The 16,347-nt window shown below is 38.5% G+C and overlaps 1 protein-coding gene across 13 annotated transcripts in view; it reads left to right on the plus strand.

The window, feature by feature from the left end:
* LOC126915945 (uncharacterized) overlaps positions 1-16,347 on the plus strand; it is a 350,506-nt gene that overhangs the window by 249,205 nt on the left and 84,954 nt on the right. For all 13 annotated transcript variants that reach the window (XR_007710387.1, XR_007710388.1, XM_050721170.1 and 10 more), the window contains exons 16-17: positions 813-1,076; positions 1,458-1,511. Coding sequence is in view for 11 of the 13 variants with exons in the window: in XM_050721170.1 (XP_050577127.1) it covers positions 813-1,076; positions 1,458-1,511 (318 nt within the window). In the remaining 2 variants the exon portion in view is untranslated. The remainder of the gene's footprint in view (positions 1-812; positions 1,077-1,457; positions 1,512-16,347) is intronic.

Here is a 16,347-nt window from a genome sequence, read left to right on the forward strand (position 1 = left end):
CAGCCAGAAATTCCACGCAACGGCAGCTGCGTCTGACTATACGCGACGTGTGTTCACTTAGCCTCGTTAGTGGCGCGAACGAGATAAGGTCGGCCGATGCGGCTGACCACTTACAGCCGGCTCTACTTGCGGCTTCTGTACCGTTTGCCGAATCGGAATGCTAACGATCGCGTCTCTAAACCTCGTAGCAAACATCTTGTCTCTTTTTTGCGAATATTGTCAGAGGCATTTACGGAGAATTCAATTAAGTCGAGCTTTGGAATTTTCTGCTCCGTAGTTAGAGGATTATTGGCGTGAATAAAAAAATAGAAAATATTTGTATTCGTTAATTGACTCTTGGGTTTAACGATTTTCTTCGTTTGTTAGGAATATAGATTCATTAAGCTGTGATTGGGAATATAGGAATTGTTTGACGGAGTTACAATGGTGTAATGGTAGAATAGATTAATAATTATTATTGTAATTACTGATAATTAATTTCTAAGTCACCTTTAAGTTAGAAATCATTATTGCTGAGAGTTAGGAATCTACGATAAATATCATAATGTTATATAAAATTTAATAAACGTAAAAGGATATTTTCTTTATATTTTTAAAAAGCACTTGGTATAAGATATAAAATCATATAAAATTCGAAAGTATCTTACGTCCACATCTTTAAAAATCACTTGAAATTTCTTACAAAGTCTCGCATTTCTATTAACAAATCTTTGTAAATACCTTTGAGTATATATCATATGAACATAAACGACAAATCTCAAATATACGAGCTGCACGATGATTCTGATGCCATTTCTGGTCTTCGACGACAGTCGGAGGTGTTTCAGGCAGCAGTGGCGGCCGCGGCAGCTGCAGCCGCAGGAGGAGGTGGTCAACAACCAGCACCCACACCCGCTGGCAACGAAACCAATCCTGAGGGCGCCGTCGAAGGCAGTTCTCTAGTACCTGTCACTTCAGGTGCAACTACACCTGCGACAGCGACACAGGGTTCTGATCTAAAAGGTCAACCAAAACGCCTTCATGTCAGCAATATACCTTTCCGTTTTCGAGACCCTGATCTCAGGGCAATGTTTGGGGTAAGTCTCATGTTTTCCACCTCAACTCCTTGGGAATTTCTTTTTGGAAATTCTTAATTTATTTCGTATAATTATTTTATTACCTCGTTTATATCGTTAAAATTTAATAACAACTATGAATATGAGAAAAAAGAACGAATAAATAAATAATTCTTCTATCGAGCATTGAAATATTTCGAGTTTCTATTCTTATGATAATACTTCATCATAATAGTTTAGATTATCACGCTTAATTTTAGAACGTATAGTTCTATTTAATCTTGTATATTTTACGTGATAAGGATTGTTATCGATAGAGTTGTTTTATTAAATTTTCCTCTCGCTCTTATCTCATTAAACACACTCTAACGAATTCTCAAGAGATTGCTTTCTGTTTTCCAGCAATTCGGGCCGATCCTCGACGTGGAAATCATATTTAACGAAAGGGGAAGCAAGGTAAGCTCACGTCGCCCTTAGGCTGCGAGCCACCCCTGTCAACCCACCCCTAAGAATACAGTTAGACTTAAGCCACACACACAGCCGCGTCCTAGCCACGAAATCCTCGTCACCAGGATGGATTCGCGTTCGAAGTCTCACCGGTCCTAGTTCGTTTCCACGCTCCACGTTAATCCAACACCCTAGAACTACCCTCCTTCCAACTTGCTCGATTCACGAGTTTCTCGCTCGAACTATCCCTCGAGTTCCTTCGCAGAATCCAAAATCGATCGACGAGTTTCACAATCTGATGGTCGAGAACAACCTTTTTATGTCCCTCTTCCTCTCTAACTTTCCCAATCTTCCTCGTCTTTTATGCATTCCCGTTCTTTTCTGTTTTGCCCCTTGACAATATAAAATAATCACCGCGCCAACGTGACACGATTTCTCTTATGGAAAAACTTTTGACAAAAACTCAGCTAGAAAGACAACCTGGTCACGAGGACGTCGCGGGACCGTAATCATTCGTTCGAAGAGACGCAGCGCCACGGGGGTCGTTTCATCCCTCCAGAAAGTTTGTAGTTGCAGAAAGTAAACAGAAAAAAGAAAAAGCAAGAAAGCCAGCTGGGTTTGAGAACCGAAGAAAAGTGAAAACTGGATCGTGTGGCTGCGTCCCTTCGTCGTTCGTTCGTTCTTTTGCAGCGCGATGGCGACGAGAAACGTTCGCGTACCTTAAACTACCCCCAAGCGTAGCGTAAAACCGTCGGTGCCATTGTCGAGCGATCTGCCTTGTCAAGAACCGCGTCTCCAGTGACTTCTCTGATCCTGGTTGCAAAGTTGTCGTGACTGCTTCGTTTTATTCCCTGTTCTCTCGTACCGAGCTGCGGGATTATCGGCTTATTGTGTAGCCTAAAGGGGAGAAGGTCGCGCTTGAAAATTGTGGCTGCGTGAGAAATGAAATATTAAGGGTATCGCGAGATGAGACGATGAAATTGCTTCCCTCGAAGGGTAGAGGTTCTGTCGTTAGTCAAGTCTGTCGTGAAACGTTCCTCCGGATTGTTGAAACTTTTCTACTAGAGATATGGAGTGCGTGACAAAGAGCAGCGGTTAGATACGGATATCGGAGATGGAAGAGACGGTTCTCGCAGTTATTTGATTTGATTATTCGATTGAGAGGATACGAAGTTTGATATTGAACATTCTGTCCTTATCGACGATGATAAAGCTTTCTGTTCTTGTTGAATCGTAAATCAGAACTTGGGTTATTTAGCTTGCGAGATCGCAATTGATTAACTTGCAGTTTCGATGTCTGTCTGTTCTTAGAATTCGCCGATTGCGATTCAATTTTCTGCGTAATATCTGCGACGGATGATTTAATTAAATTTCGCAAATTCATCTTGCAGATTCACCTGCGAAACGAATCGAACGAGTCGTTGGGATTTTTAGTCTCGTAAGGTAATCGAGCAACTTTGAGTTACAGCGTTCACTCTCAAAATTCAATAGTCTTGATCTAATTTGCCGCGCAATGTTCCGCGAGAGCTCTCGACATTCAAATTCCTTAGACTCACGTTGAAGATTCTCCGACGAATCGAATCAAACACCAGGCAGAAGTAACGCGAGCGTGCAGTTCTAATTGTCGCTCGTTTATGCATGAGAAAATCGAAGCTTCCAGAGGAAGGACGGAAAAAGAGATCTAGGAGAATAAAGGGAGAGAGGCATAGAGGATTCCAAGTGTATAGGAGAGTTTGAAATGCAAATAGGTTTCAATATGGATGACAGCGGTCTGGATAAGATCCGCAGTAATACATCGTGCCGACAGCCGGCATCCGGTGAGCTTGCATATTCAGCGTCTTTGCGTCAAGTACACTCAAGTGCACTTCATCAAGCTCTGGCGGTACCAGTAACCCAATAGCATCGGTCGCTAACGATGTCACGCACGCCCGTCCATTGTCCATTAGATTATCTTCTTATAAAAATAAATTCGCATCGTTCTAACGATCATCTCTGTTGTTGTAGGAAGAACCGCAGCGAGATTTTATCGCAAGTCTAATTCAAAGTTTTAGTGCCACAAGCATCAGGGACGATCACGATGATTCATTCGAATGCGGTTAATTTTTCATAGGAATTCTCGATGCAAGCGCTTTATTTTCTTGCATCGTATATTTTTGTACATTTTCAGACTTTACGATAATATTCTGAGATTGTCGTTTAGGATTTTACTACCGTAATGATCTTCGAATTATATTGTCCGAAAAGTTTCCTTCCTTTTATGAGGAAATAATAGACGCACAACGTTTTTTGTTTGATATTAGTTTTTAAGGTGCACTGTTATAAAAGACACATTTGCGAAAGAGAGACACTTTCAGGACAATCTAATAGATATCGTTGGACGATATAGACATTTTTATTTCTCAATTGGAGGATCTTGGTATTTGCGAATCCTTCAAAATGTAAAATAGGCGAAATGTAAAATAATCGAATTCGTCGATATAATGAAATATCAAATAACAAGGAAAAATCTTTTTACAATCGTGGTACTTTGATTTTTGATCTCGTTGTTCTTCGAAGACTCGCTGCTCTTGTTCTTTCTCCTTACGATTACTTCGAACGATACGATTTCATTTTCATAGAAAAACATCAACTCCGCCTTTTACTTTCAAGCATCGCGATTAATTCGAATTCAGGTACGTTGATAACAATTTGCATATAATTCATCAATTAAGAATTCACCTCTCTATTACCAATCCCATTTATTTTCAGTATTAATCGAAATATTCGTAACATCCAGCTGCTACTATCGATATATTTAGATTCTCTCTCTACTCAGAGAATCTTAAGAAGAAGTATCGAACGCGACATAAATTGGAATGCAACGGTGCATCGTTCCCAAGAGGTTAATTGGAGTTGGTTGGACGATCCCGTTGTTCCTCGCACCATCAAACTTGGCGAAGTTCATCGAGATTATGAAATCGCGTGGAAAGTTTCACGCGGAGAAATAACAAAAGGCGAATAGTTCGCAGAAAGAAAAGGATGCTTCTTCGGCAGTGAGTCTTGGCCGGCGTAATTAGATCAGAAATCCATTATTTCCAGCAACGAAAACGCGAATAATGATTTTCCAAGACACGGCACGACCATCCTTGCTTGCCCTCTCACGGACTTACCACCGCTCGAAGACGAATTCTCGAGGACCCTGGTCCAGAAACTTGACGCGATGGAAATTTCCAAGCTTGCATATTGCATATTCAAAACTATTCTCGCCGAATCGCTAAGAGCGGAATTCATTGTTGCTCGACGAGTAAATCGAAATGTGCTTCAAAGTTTTCGCGTTTGGGTAATTATTTTATCCGTGGCTTTAATGAAACGGCCAAATGTGCCGTAAATTGTATTAAGAATCATTCCGTCGAGTTGTGCTAAAACTTCGTCCGACTTCTTTTCACGGAATGACTTGTTTGTTTTTGCTTGAAAAATTAAGATTCCAGAGTTAGTGCGACGAATGATTATTGTCGGGAAATGGGGTAAGCTTCCATTTGAATTGAGATATAGAAACTTCCAGATTTTTGTAAGCTCGTTGAATTAGAAATTTACTTCTTTCGGTTCCTCGATCAGTGCGAAACGTTTAAACAGATTTTTAAAAGACGCTATTTCTAACGTCAACGTCACGTACAAAGCACCGATACAAAGTACGAATACAGAGCACTCGCAGTCTTAGTATGTCGTACAATAAATTCCACTTTGCCTAATTACAAACTATATCGACGTATTGAGATTCTTCCAAACGTTCCGACACCGACCTTCAATTATAAAAGACTCATTAACCTAATAGTCACTCTATCAGAGAGCAGGCAATCAATCGAAGTCGCTAATCGAATGAAAGACGACGACAATCGCTAATGCTTGGCTATTAGGTCACGACAGGGAGGTCTATTTCGATCGTGGCGTAGAATGCTGAGAGGAAGTGTAGCTCGAGTCACATCCGTCGTTGCAACAGCCAATCCCAAAGCGGAATATAGCTGTTCCAGTTACAGCATGCTGAAAGGGGATTAATTAAACTCGTTGACGATAGTTATCCAGCAACCGATCATCCTGCATCCGTGAAACGGTTTTTTTTCATCCTCGTTCTTTCGCCGCTTGGCGACGCGTGATCGGATCCGATTGGTCGCGCCAAGTTTCACGGAATTCTGGATAAACCGAGCCTCGATAAAAGGCCACGCTCCAATTCAACCAACCAACCAGGTCCCCTGAAAAATCGAAGCAATTGCGGTTTTGTCGCCTTTAATCATTTTTCCATTTGAAACTTTGGTGTTTTCTAATTTAAAATTTAAAATATCGAGGATTTTTTAATGTTTCGTTAGTATTTAGGCTATCTCGAAGTATACTCATTCACCGCGTCTGATAATTGTTTATCAATTGTAAACGTAGAATTAGTTCAACTACTTGAACATTTTTTCATTTTTACCAAATTCTAATCAATCGTTGAATGGGGTATTAGTCAGGATCGATCTGCGATGTTAAGGCGTATATGGTGATCATAGTGTGGTTGGACTTGCAACAGTTTTATCGAGGTTCGAGGTCTTCGTCCTTCAGGTTAACGCTTAGTTAAATTCTATCGTTTCCAGTCTGCTACCATTGGATGATGGTACTCACGGGTTGTTTCCTAATCTTAAGATCGGAAAATATCCATTACGCTGTTATACGTGCGTAGAACATTTTTAATTCCTGGTAGAAGTCGAGTAAATTGTGAATTCGAAGAACGTGAGCTACCGTAAGAGAAAACATTCGAGAAATTGAAACGCTAAGAACCGAATTCTAGGAATCGGGACAGTACAGAGTTGTGTAAGAGCCCTTGGCCGAGCGGAAGTAACGGGAAATCGCTCGATAGGAAAGCCGAGATAAATTGCAGAAAAGCGACCTCCGTCGATGCGTATAACTGGAAGTACAAGTCGGCATTCATTACGCGTCAGAGATCCAACGACTCGACAATGGCACCAGGCGACGCACTTTTTGCATTGCAAATTGAAATGCCGCCGCGACATTCTCTAAGAAATATGCGCGACAACGGTGAACGCGTTGCCATCGCTTTTTAGCATTTAAGTGATCGCGAGGACGTGACGGGATCCTCGATGTGAAATCTACACGCAATTGGCAAGAAAAATAGGAGGGAAAAAAGCAAGGAAAAAAGGAAGCAGAAATAAGTAGAAGTAATTCGATAATTGTGTAAAGTAGAAACGAGACTATATATCGTGATTATTAATTTCTAGAGAAAAGATTTGAAAAATTTAATTCGTGTATTCTATGAAATTCCTCCTTAGGATACTAAACGATCCCGTCACGGATTTAAGTTATTCATATTCTTCGTGTTAACCTAGTAAAATCGTTCGACATCGACTCGATCTCTTTGTGAAATAATCGTCGAGCGATTAACGACGATTATTTTAACGGAGACACGAGTGAGACGTTGACGTTCGACTAAGGATATCATGAAATAAGGATTAGGCTAAGGCGAACGAGAGAGTGTGTGATGATCGCGCGAGTCTGTGAGAGAGACCTTTTCTCGAAAGCTTCGTCAATGTAAATGGAATGTGGCATCCCTAATGAAGTGCAGCATTTTGGAGAAGAGATACTTTGAGACCGGCGCGGAGGAGAGCGCTAATCGACTTACCATTTTTCTTTTCATTTTTTCGATAATAAGATTGTTTCTCGTAAAAGTTACTGAAAAAAGAGGAAAAAGGGAGGGAGGGAGATAGAAGGAGGTATACGTGAAATAAAAATACAAATAAAGACAATTTTAGTAAAAAGCGATGTAATTGGATAAAAATTAGATAATTTTGTATAATTATATAAAAGGTAGTGATAGTTTGAAGTTCGAAGGTAGTCGGTTGGCGCACTTGTCTCGCGCTGAGTATGTGCCAGTGACACGTACATACATACCATAATATAACCAATGGTGTTAGTTCTCGTAGTTGTTAGACGAGCTATTGCATTTTTACTAGCTAGCATTCCGCATTTTATCATTATTTAGCTCCCATTGGTTATAAGGCAGCTCGGTGCACCTTGCGTAACTGTGTTCGCAGCTGCTTTTGACGAACTGTGGTATCTAAAGTAACTAAAATACCAAAAACCATCATCTCCTTCCTCCTTCTCCTTAGAAACACGCGACACCTTTTTCTTGAACAAATGGCGAATCGCCTCCATGATTCTCTTTGTAATCCTTTCGACGATCTTCTCGTCGTTTTGTACAGTTCAATCGAAGCTACAGTGGCTACAAAAAGTACTTGCACACACTTGCACTTTTTTTTAACGAAGCTTCTTCCTCTTTTTTTTCTTTTTTATCAGTTTCTACGTTTCATTTTTATAGTACGAAAGTTACTAAACGATAAGAAGACATTCAATATAATCTGGATTAATTAATTATTATGTACGTGTTATGGTAAACAGAATGGTGTGCAAATACTTCTTATGGTAATTGTAATATGCAAAAAAAAAAAAAGAAAAAGGAAAGCAAACGGCAGCTAAAAAGCTTCATGTAGTATCCTTCACGATCTTCTCTTGCGTCGGTGAAGAATATAAATTCTTGATGAGCTCAAAAAAAAAAACATGCAAAAGGAATTGTTTAACCCTGATGTTCACCTCGCTTCTTCACATTTGCCTCTCCACGGGTATACTCTTATTTTTAGAATAATTTATTCATAGAAGAAGGGAGTGCATAAAAGGCGGCATAAGATCATAGTGAACAGCAATACCGATTATTTATAAACTATCCAGAAGATATTCTGCTAACAATGTTTTTAAGAATCTATTGAAATGTAACACTCGTTTCATGTCGTATAAATCAGAGGAGAACAGCAGGGCTAAAAAAGGAAATAATAATAGCAATAGCAGAGATCAATAACAATAATAATAATAATAATAGCAGTTGTTTTAAAAGCGAGCTCGAGAAATTAATGGTAAAAGAAAAGAAAAAAAATTAGATCGTTTCAAAATGGACGCAGCAGCGGACACACGGTGCACCCGGTGAGCCGGCTGCCGCCACTTCCGGTCGCGGAGGAGACCCTCGGGAGATGCTGCCCATTTGATTTGATGAAACTTTGTCACACCTCATTTTTTCCGAAGCTACATCTAACCAACCTCCATTCTTATCCTTCTCTTTCTCTTTCTCTGATGAGTTTCCCAAGGCGTTTCAAGGCCGGTACACGTATACACACACGTACACTTTTATACGCAGAGAAAACATATTACGCACAAAAGAGACAGACACACCCACCCACACATATATATACAGACACACACACACACACACACAATTTAGATATTAGAGACGAGGCAAAAGCAGGAGACGATAGTAGTGAGAACTAACCAAAAACGATTGATAACGACTTGCCTGTCGAGATCGGAATCGATCTTTCCAAACTGAGACCTGCGTTCGAACTTTTTCTCGAGAGAGACATCACCTTTTGTTAATTAGTCTCGCTACACGCCGTATTGTGGTTCACAAACACTGCCGCGACGTTTTACTAATCCACCTGCAAGTGTTGGATTGCGATAAGAAAAATGGCTGATTCCGGTGAATTCGTTAATTATCGAATTTCTTCTTCGTTAACGGGAAAGATATAATTTTTCTTATTTTCTTTTTTAAGTTGTTACAATTGTACGATATTGTTCGGAATTTTTATAAATAGAATGTTATCAGTATCGTTTAGTTATATTTAGAAAAGTTTGTTTAACAGAAACCTACGAATTAATTGTTTGCCAATGATCGAAAAATGTTTCTGAGCTTTTTCACTTGTCAATGCCCGATACGATCGAAAGAATATTTCATGCAGAAGAATCGTATTCTAACATTTAGACGCAGGCATTTTGCATGTCACAATCCAACGCAAACAGCATGATACCGTACATATCTATATTACCATTGCATCTTCCGAAGTTTCTTAAGTATCTCTCTCTCTCTTTCTCTCTCTCTCTCTATTATATAATGAATATTATATACGTATATGTATATTAACACACGAGCACAGAACATATAGAAAACACACATACACATACACATACACACATACACACTCTGTTCACATATTTATACATAACACCTGTACATGTACGTACGTACCTCTATCTGATTGTTATATCATTATTATATATGTAAATAGTAGTCGCACGCTTTTGTCTAGGCGAAGTCGAAGGTATTAATGAAACGGCCCATGCTTCTACCTCTTTTATTACTCACGTATGTGTCTTAGGATAGAGAAATGCTGCTTTCGATCTCACCAACCGTTTTGTTCGGTGTTCCAGTCTCACGTGTCGTTTGGCTCTTCTCGTTGCAATTTTATTCTCTGCCTTTTTCACTCTCTTTTTTACTCTCTCCGCCTTCGACGACCTATTTCCATTCACTTTCCAGAGATACTCCTTTCCCTTTCGTACGTGCGAGTTTGAATGCGAGATCTGATCGTGCAAAAATAATTATTTAAAGACTTATGTATTTGGTGATTTTCTAGTATATGGTCTTTACGTTTTATTAATTATAAAAGCAGGAAGTAGTGGAATGATTGAGAAGACTTATGTTCAAAATAATTTACCTTGTTTCGATCATAGTTGGAACATACACGTTCTCATCAAATATCTTTAGTTCGTTGATTGTCATTTGTGGGAAATTGGAATATCCGAAAATCTACGGAATACATTACACAGAATATGGTAAAATGTAACGAATACAGGAAAAAGCAAATTTTCATGTAGATTCCATTTCTTCAGTTACGTTCGTAAAGATTAGCGGTTGCATTGAAAATCATAAATCGAAGTTTCTCATTGCGGAAAACCGTGACATTTACTCTTCATAACGTATTACGTGTATATAATGAAAACTATCAATTATTAAATAACACAGTTTTTATTCGATGGTATTATCTAATTAACTGTGTCGTTACTTCTTTTCTATTTATTTTACTTAGTAACGTCATGACAGTCAACGTGTAAGAAGGAGACTTCCATTTCAGAAAGCCATCTCCGCTAACCAATTGAAAATAACCGAGCCTTGGAATTCCTCGAACCTCTTCTGTAAATCAACAATCCCAATTATTTTCCTTCGATAAAACAAAAGAGACAGAAAAAGCGAGTAAGTGAGTGAGAAAATTTAAACGAGGGGGAGAAACGTAGGGTGCAAACTACCGAACGCGTAGACAGACGAAGAAAAAGATCTCTCGTGCCACTTTCATCGCAAAAACACACACAAAACTCATATACACCATACTAGAAAGAAAAGTCACAAACCTACGAACATACTCCTTGTCTCTTAAAACTCACCTTCTCTCTCTCTCTCTCTCTCTCTCTCTCTCTCTCTCTCTCTCTCTCTCTCTCTCTCTATTTCTATCTTTACTTATATGTATATACATATAATATACATATATATATAATCTTGAATCTCGTATTGTTTTGTGCGCTTTTATATCGCTGTTTGCCAGCTTCGGTTCAACTTCAAGTATTCTTCGAGTTTCCTCTATCTTAGTCCTCCTTCATTTCTCGTCATCCCCCGACCCCGTTCGACCCTCCGACGACCACTCTAATTACAATCCTTTAACACTTTCTACACGCACGTTTAGCCACACCAACACATCGTCGCCGTGCACACACCAATTATCTGCTTAATTATCATGTTCATCGGTTCACGTGACTCGTACACAGACGAATTGCACATTTTGCCATTTCTTTCTTGTTACGCGATGCTAGGGCTCACTGGTGATCATCCGTTCCTGTTCTTCGAATTGTATTTTGTAATTTTTAGATAGATATTAATGCTATGATGACCATTCGAACGATCGATAATGCGTGCGCGTTAATTATGTACATTGTATACGATGTATATCACTGGTCAAAAGATTGGAAATATTTCTTCGATCGTACTTGTGTCGAGTCGTCTGCTAATTTAGTTATTAATTTGGTATTGATGCTACAGATATCGATAATCGACTTATGTCCATAGATTTCTACGTATAAAGACTTTTAAGATAACAGAATTTTTAATTAATCTCTCTCTCTCTCTCTCTTAAGTTGTTGCATTCGATGGAACACGTAGTGATTTTAAACTCTTGGCTCGTACGCATATATTAATCTGTTTAGACTTTATAGTGTGCTCTTCAAATATTCAAAATTATTGAATTTTTCCAGAGATATAACAAACACGATATTTTATTAATTTTTTGGAATAAAAGTATAGTTAACTGGTCGTCATAACGTTAAAGGAAATATTACGAAAAGTATTCGGTCTTTTTATCGTTGGTAGAAATTTAAGAAATTCGTGGAACTTTCAGAGCAGCAATCTGTGTGCTATAAAAAGTTGGGTTGCAAAAACTTCGTTAGATATACACGTGGATACATTAAAAACTTCGCCAGATTATCGTTCATTGAGAAGATCATCATCATCGTTACAAAGTTTCTTGGAAATTAATCAAACTGGTCTACTTTCGTTTTTCTATGTAAGACGCTGCTCAACCCCGTGTTTTACTCGTCGCATGATTAATATTCTTATCTTGGTAGTCTTCTTATCGTCCATAGCACACGCTCACACTTGGAAATTAACGTTAATTACTCCGTGCCTCGCACCCGGCTGTTAACTAATCGTTTCAAGATCACCGATCCTCATAGATCGTTTTACAAACGTTCAATTGGAGTTTGAATGTGATTCAGGATGTTTGATGGCTGAAGGAATCGCAGGATTAGCGATCTGAACTCTCGATAGTTACTTCGCGCGACAGGTACCGCAATTAATCACGCTCTAGGCCAATTAGTCATCTCAAGATCGCATCTATTACCGGCTACGTCTTATTTACGCGCACTGAATCGATTCTAGTCGATCCTAGACTACAGTTCCGTTTTAAATTATCGAATAAGTATAGCTGTCTCTTCTACCTTCGAATATTATCAATAGGAGAATATGGTCTGAGTTTGAAGTTTCGTCTTGATTTACAAGTGTAATCTCTGAAAATTCAGAATTAGGAAATTCTATTATTATATTCGTTAGAAACTATATATATTTCCTTTCAAATAGTGAATATTCTAAAGGATTTCTTCAATTTGATAAATCTCGATGCAGGTCTGGATAGATCTATAAAATCTCAGAGGTGTCAGAATTGCAAAATCTTATTATAATATTCGTTAGGGAATACAGAATATAGTTCATATATATTTCCTTCCAAATAATGAATATTCTAAAGGATTTCTTTAATTTAATAAATCTCGATACAGGTCAAAGTGGATCTATAAAATCTCAGAGATGTCAGAATTGCAAAATCTTATTATAATATTTGTTAGGGAATACAGGACATAGGTCATATATATTTCCTTTCAAATAGTGAATATTCTAAAGGATCTATTCGTTTTGAGAAATCTCGATGCAGGTCAGAGTGGATCTATAAAATCTCAGAGGTGTCAGAATTGAGAAATCTTATTATAATATTCGTTAGGGAATACAGGACATAGGTCATATATATTTCCTTTCAAATAGTGAATATTCTAAAGGATCTATTCGTTTTGAGAAATCTCGATGCAGGTCAGAGTGGATCTATAAAATCTCAGAGGTGTCAGAATTGAGAAATCTTATTATAATATTCGTTAGGGAATGCAGGACATAGGTCATATATATTTCCTTTCAAATAGTGAATATTCTAAAGGATCTATTCGTTTTGAGAAATCTCGATGCAGGTCAGAGTGGATCTATAAAATCTCAGAGGTGTCAGAATTGAGAAATCTTATTATAATATTCGTTAAGGAATGTAAGACATAGCTCACATATATTTCCTTTCAAATAGTGAATATTCTAAAGGATCTCTTCAATTTGAGAAATCTCGATTCAGGTTAGAGTAGATCCATGTAATCTGTGAGATGCCGGAATTAGAAAATCCTGTTATAATATTCGTTAGAGAAAATAGGACACCGCTCGTGTATATTTCCTTTCGGTTAACGAATATTCTAGAGGATTCATTCAATTTGAGAAACCCCGAAATTAGACAATTTTGAGATCAGTTAGAGGAATAACACGTTCGCCTATATTTCCCTTCGCTTAATTAATATCCTAGAGAGTTTATTCCGTTCCAGAGATCTCGAAATTTTAGAAATCTAATATTGATTACAGAGAATAATTAGTTCATTTATTCGAACAGTATTCTGGGAGATTTATTAAATTCATACCGATCGAGAGGAATAGAACGTAACGGTTAAAAGAATACTCCAAATTGCTTCGAAAGATGTCATTCCCTACTCGAATTATCTTAAGCTCGATTTCAACTCAACAACGTGGCGCGCTCTCATAATTTTCACAAAACGTTTCGCGAGCGTTAATTGGCTTCCAACGACCCAAGGCGCGAGAATATCATAATTCTCGCATCAACAGCCCTGTTGAGAGCCTCGAAGACCGAGATCTCTTCGCTCGTTTAAGAATCGTGATAACGCAGTCCTTGCGAAAATACTTGTCTGACTCCTCTCGAACAAACTCGACGTTTACTTCAGTATCGTTCTGCATCGTGTTCTCCTTTCGTCTCGAGAAATTTGATGCATAGTATTTACGCGGACGTAAGCTGGAAACAGTTCCGGTTCGTGTCAGAGGGAAGCTCGATATTCAATTGCTAGCAGGAAGATAAATCGCTCGATAAGGTGGCACGATTTCGTTCGTGACAGAGCTCAGCCAACCGCTTATCGAGCTCTGGCTGCTTGTTTTTCTAATACTCGTTTCCTGTCGCGAGATCCGTTCAACGTCGGAAGATCCACGGAGAAATGGCGGACGCGAAACGTTTGCAGCGATCGCGATAAATTAATGGAGGTAATTATATTTTTTCAACGGGTGTAGGACTAATCTAGAGGACTGATAAATTGCACCGGAGATTAAACAAATGATTTCTGGCCTTGCTTTTAAGCCGCTGCGCCATCAACTTCCCAGTTTTTCGACGCTTATTCGAGACTTTTATAAACTTCGTAGTAATTCTCTACGTTGCTCGTAATTTTCCGGATAAACCCAGTGAAATAAAGTCGTGCTGATTTATCCAGTTTGTTAAATTGGTGACCGCGCTGTTGAAAATTTCTTCAGTTTTAAAAACTACAAGGAATTAATATAAAACACGTCAGCTAATTTCCGGGGAACTGTAATTATGATAATAAAACTACAACATGTTTTTTTTTTTATTATAGTATGTAATGATAGCTTGATGCATACGAGATATTCATTTTTCGAAATCTGAATTTATCGATTGTAGATTATCAGCCACGTTAAAGCAAAAGAAGTTCCTTTAGGAATAACATATGTTCGATGTTAAGAGAATTTATAGTAAGAATGACGATGAATGATTTTCGTTATTAACTTATTTACTAGTTTAGAAATAACATTTTACGTGCACTAACATAATAATAATACAGGAAGCTTGAGAAATCTTATATCCGATCAATCTCCAACTTCATTCTTCTTCGAGATCCTCAAAGGTAGATTAAATGAAAATAAGAAAATTTAGAATGCAGAACATTTCATGCTATTTGAGCTGAATTTAAACTTACTTAATTCCTCGAAATATCGTTAGAGATATGTCACTGGGGTTAGCACGAATGTTAAAAATCGCGCGATCGCGAGTCCGTTTTAACAGGATGGACGCGAGGATTATTCCGCAGCAGGCGTTCGAAAGATTGGTAAGAGTCTGGTGTGGATTAATTTCTTGAGGGAGGAGGAGTTAGGCTGGTCGTGTATTGCACGCTAACCTTAATTTTCCGAAAGTCGATAAGGCTTTAAAGGAGGCTTTCGCCAAGATCGCGATCTCATCGTCACGAGAACCGTGCCTCGCCTTGAGAAGGAACGCCTCCTTTTTCATTATCCTGCTAGAAAATCGGCAAGCGAAAAATGCTTGAAATTACTCTTTACCTCTCTTAATCTTTTTTCTTCTTTTTTCCTTCTCCAGCGATTTAGAAAATTAGTTTTGGCACTAACGGATGATTTTTCCAATGATCGTAATATACACGGGACGCCGAAGAATTTTAAAGGATCGAATGTTTCATTCTTCTGGAATTCTTTTTCCAAGGAATTTTCGAAATAATTGCGAGAATGGTAGACGAGGTTTGCGAGATCGTGATATAGCGCAGGTTGACGAATGGAAGAAATCGACGCGATTCGGAATTCTTCATTATCGGTGGAAAATATTTGCAAACGTTTGAACAATTCTTGACGACTGGAATTTCTATGACAAAAAAGTATCGAAAATAACTGTACGAGTATTAGATGGAACTCGTAAGGTTGTAACGTAGGAAAGGTCGAAGAATTGGATAGAGTCGACGATATTGTAAAAACGAAAGAAGAAAACCATAGTCGGGCGACGAAAAAGCAGCGATCGTTCGATCGTGAAAGATTTCAGCTAGGTGGAAAAGCGTCGTTTGTCGCGCGATTTTCAGCGGGTTTCTTGCGACAAACCGCGCGCGCGACGCGATTCACTTGGGAAATCAGCATAATGTCGATAAGCCGGCGGCGCAGTGTCAGTGCTACAGCTCGAAAACGTAAAGGGAATCGAATAATCGCCGAATCGATTTGTATCGCGTCCGCAGTGCTGCTCGCGATGTTTCGCGTAGAAATTCTAACGTTATTGTTTGCAGAGAAAATTTATTCTTCAGAAGTGTATACGAGTAAAGGTACTCGCATTCGGATGTACCTTTAGAATGCAATTGCTGTATATGTGTACGCGATTCATAAAGAATTCACGTGCTTTAATGAATTTCCGGATCGAAAGCAATTTTGCTAATTTCGTGTTTGACGTACTTTTTCTTTCTCCGAATAATTTAAAACTATGAATTAATTTCCATTCGATTTCCGCGTAATAAATTAAAAGAACTCGAAATAGTA

The sequence above is a fragment of the Bombus affinis genome, chromosome 5 (genome assembly GCF_024516045.1).
Source record: "Bombus affinis isolate iyBomAffi1 chromosome 5, iyBomAffi1.2, whole genome shotgun sequence".
Classification (NCBI taxonomy): Eukaryota; Metazoa; Arthropoda; class Insecta; order Hymenoptera; family Apidae; genus Bombus; species Bombus affinis.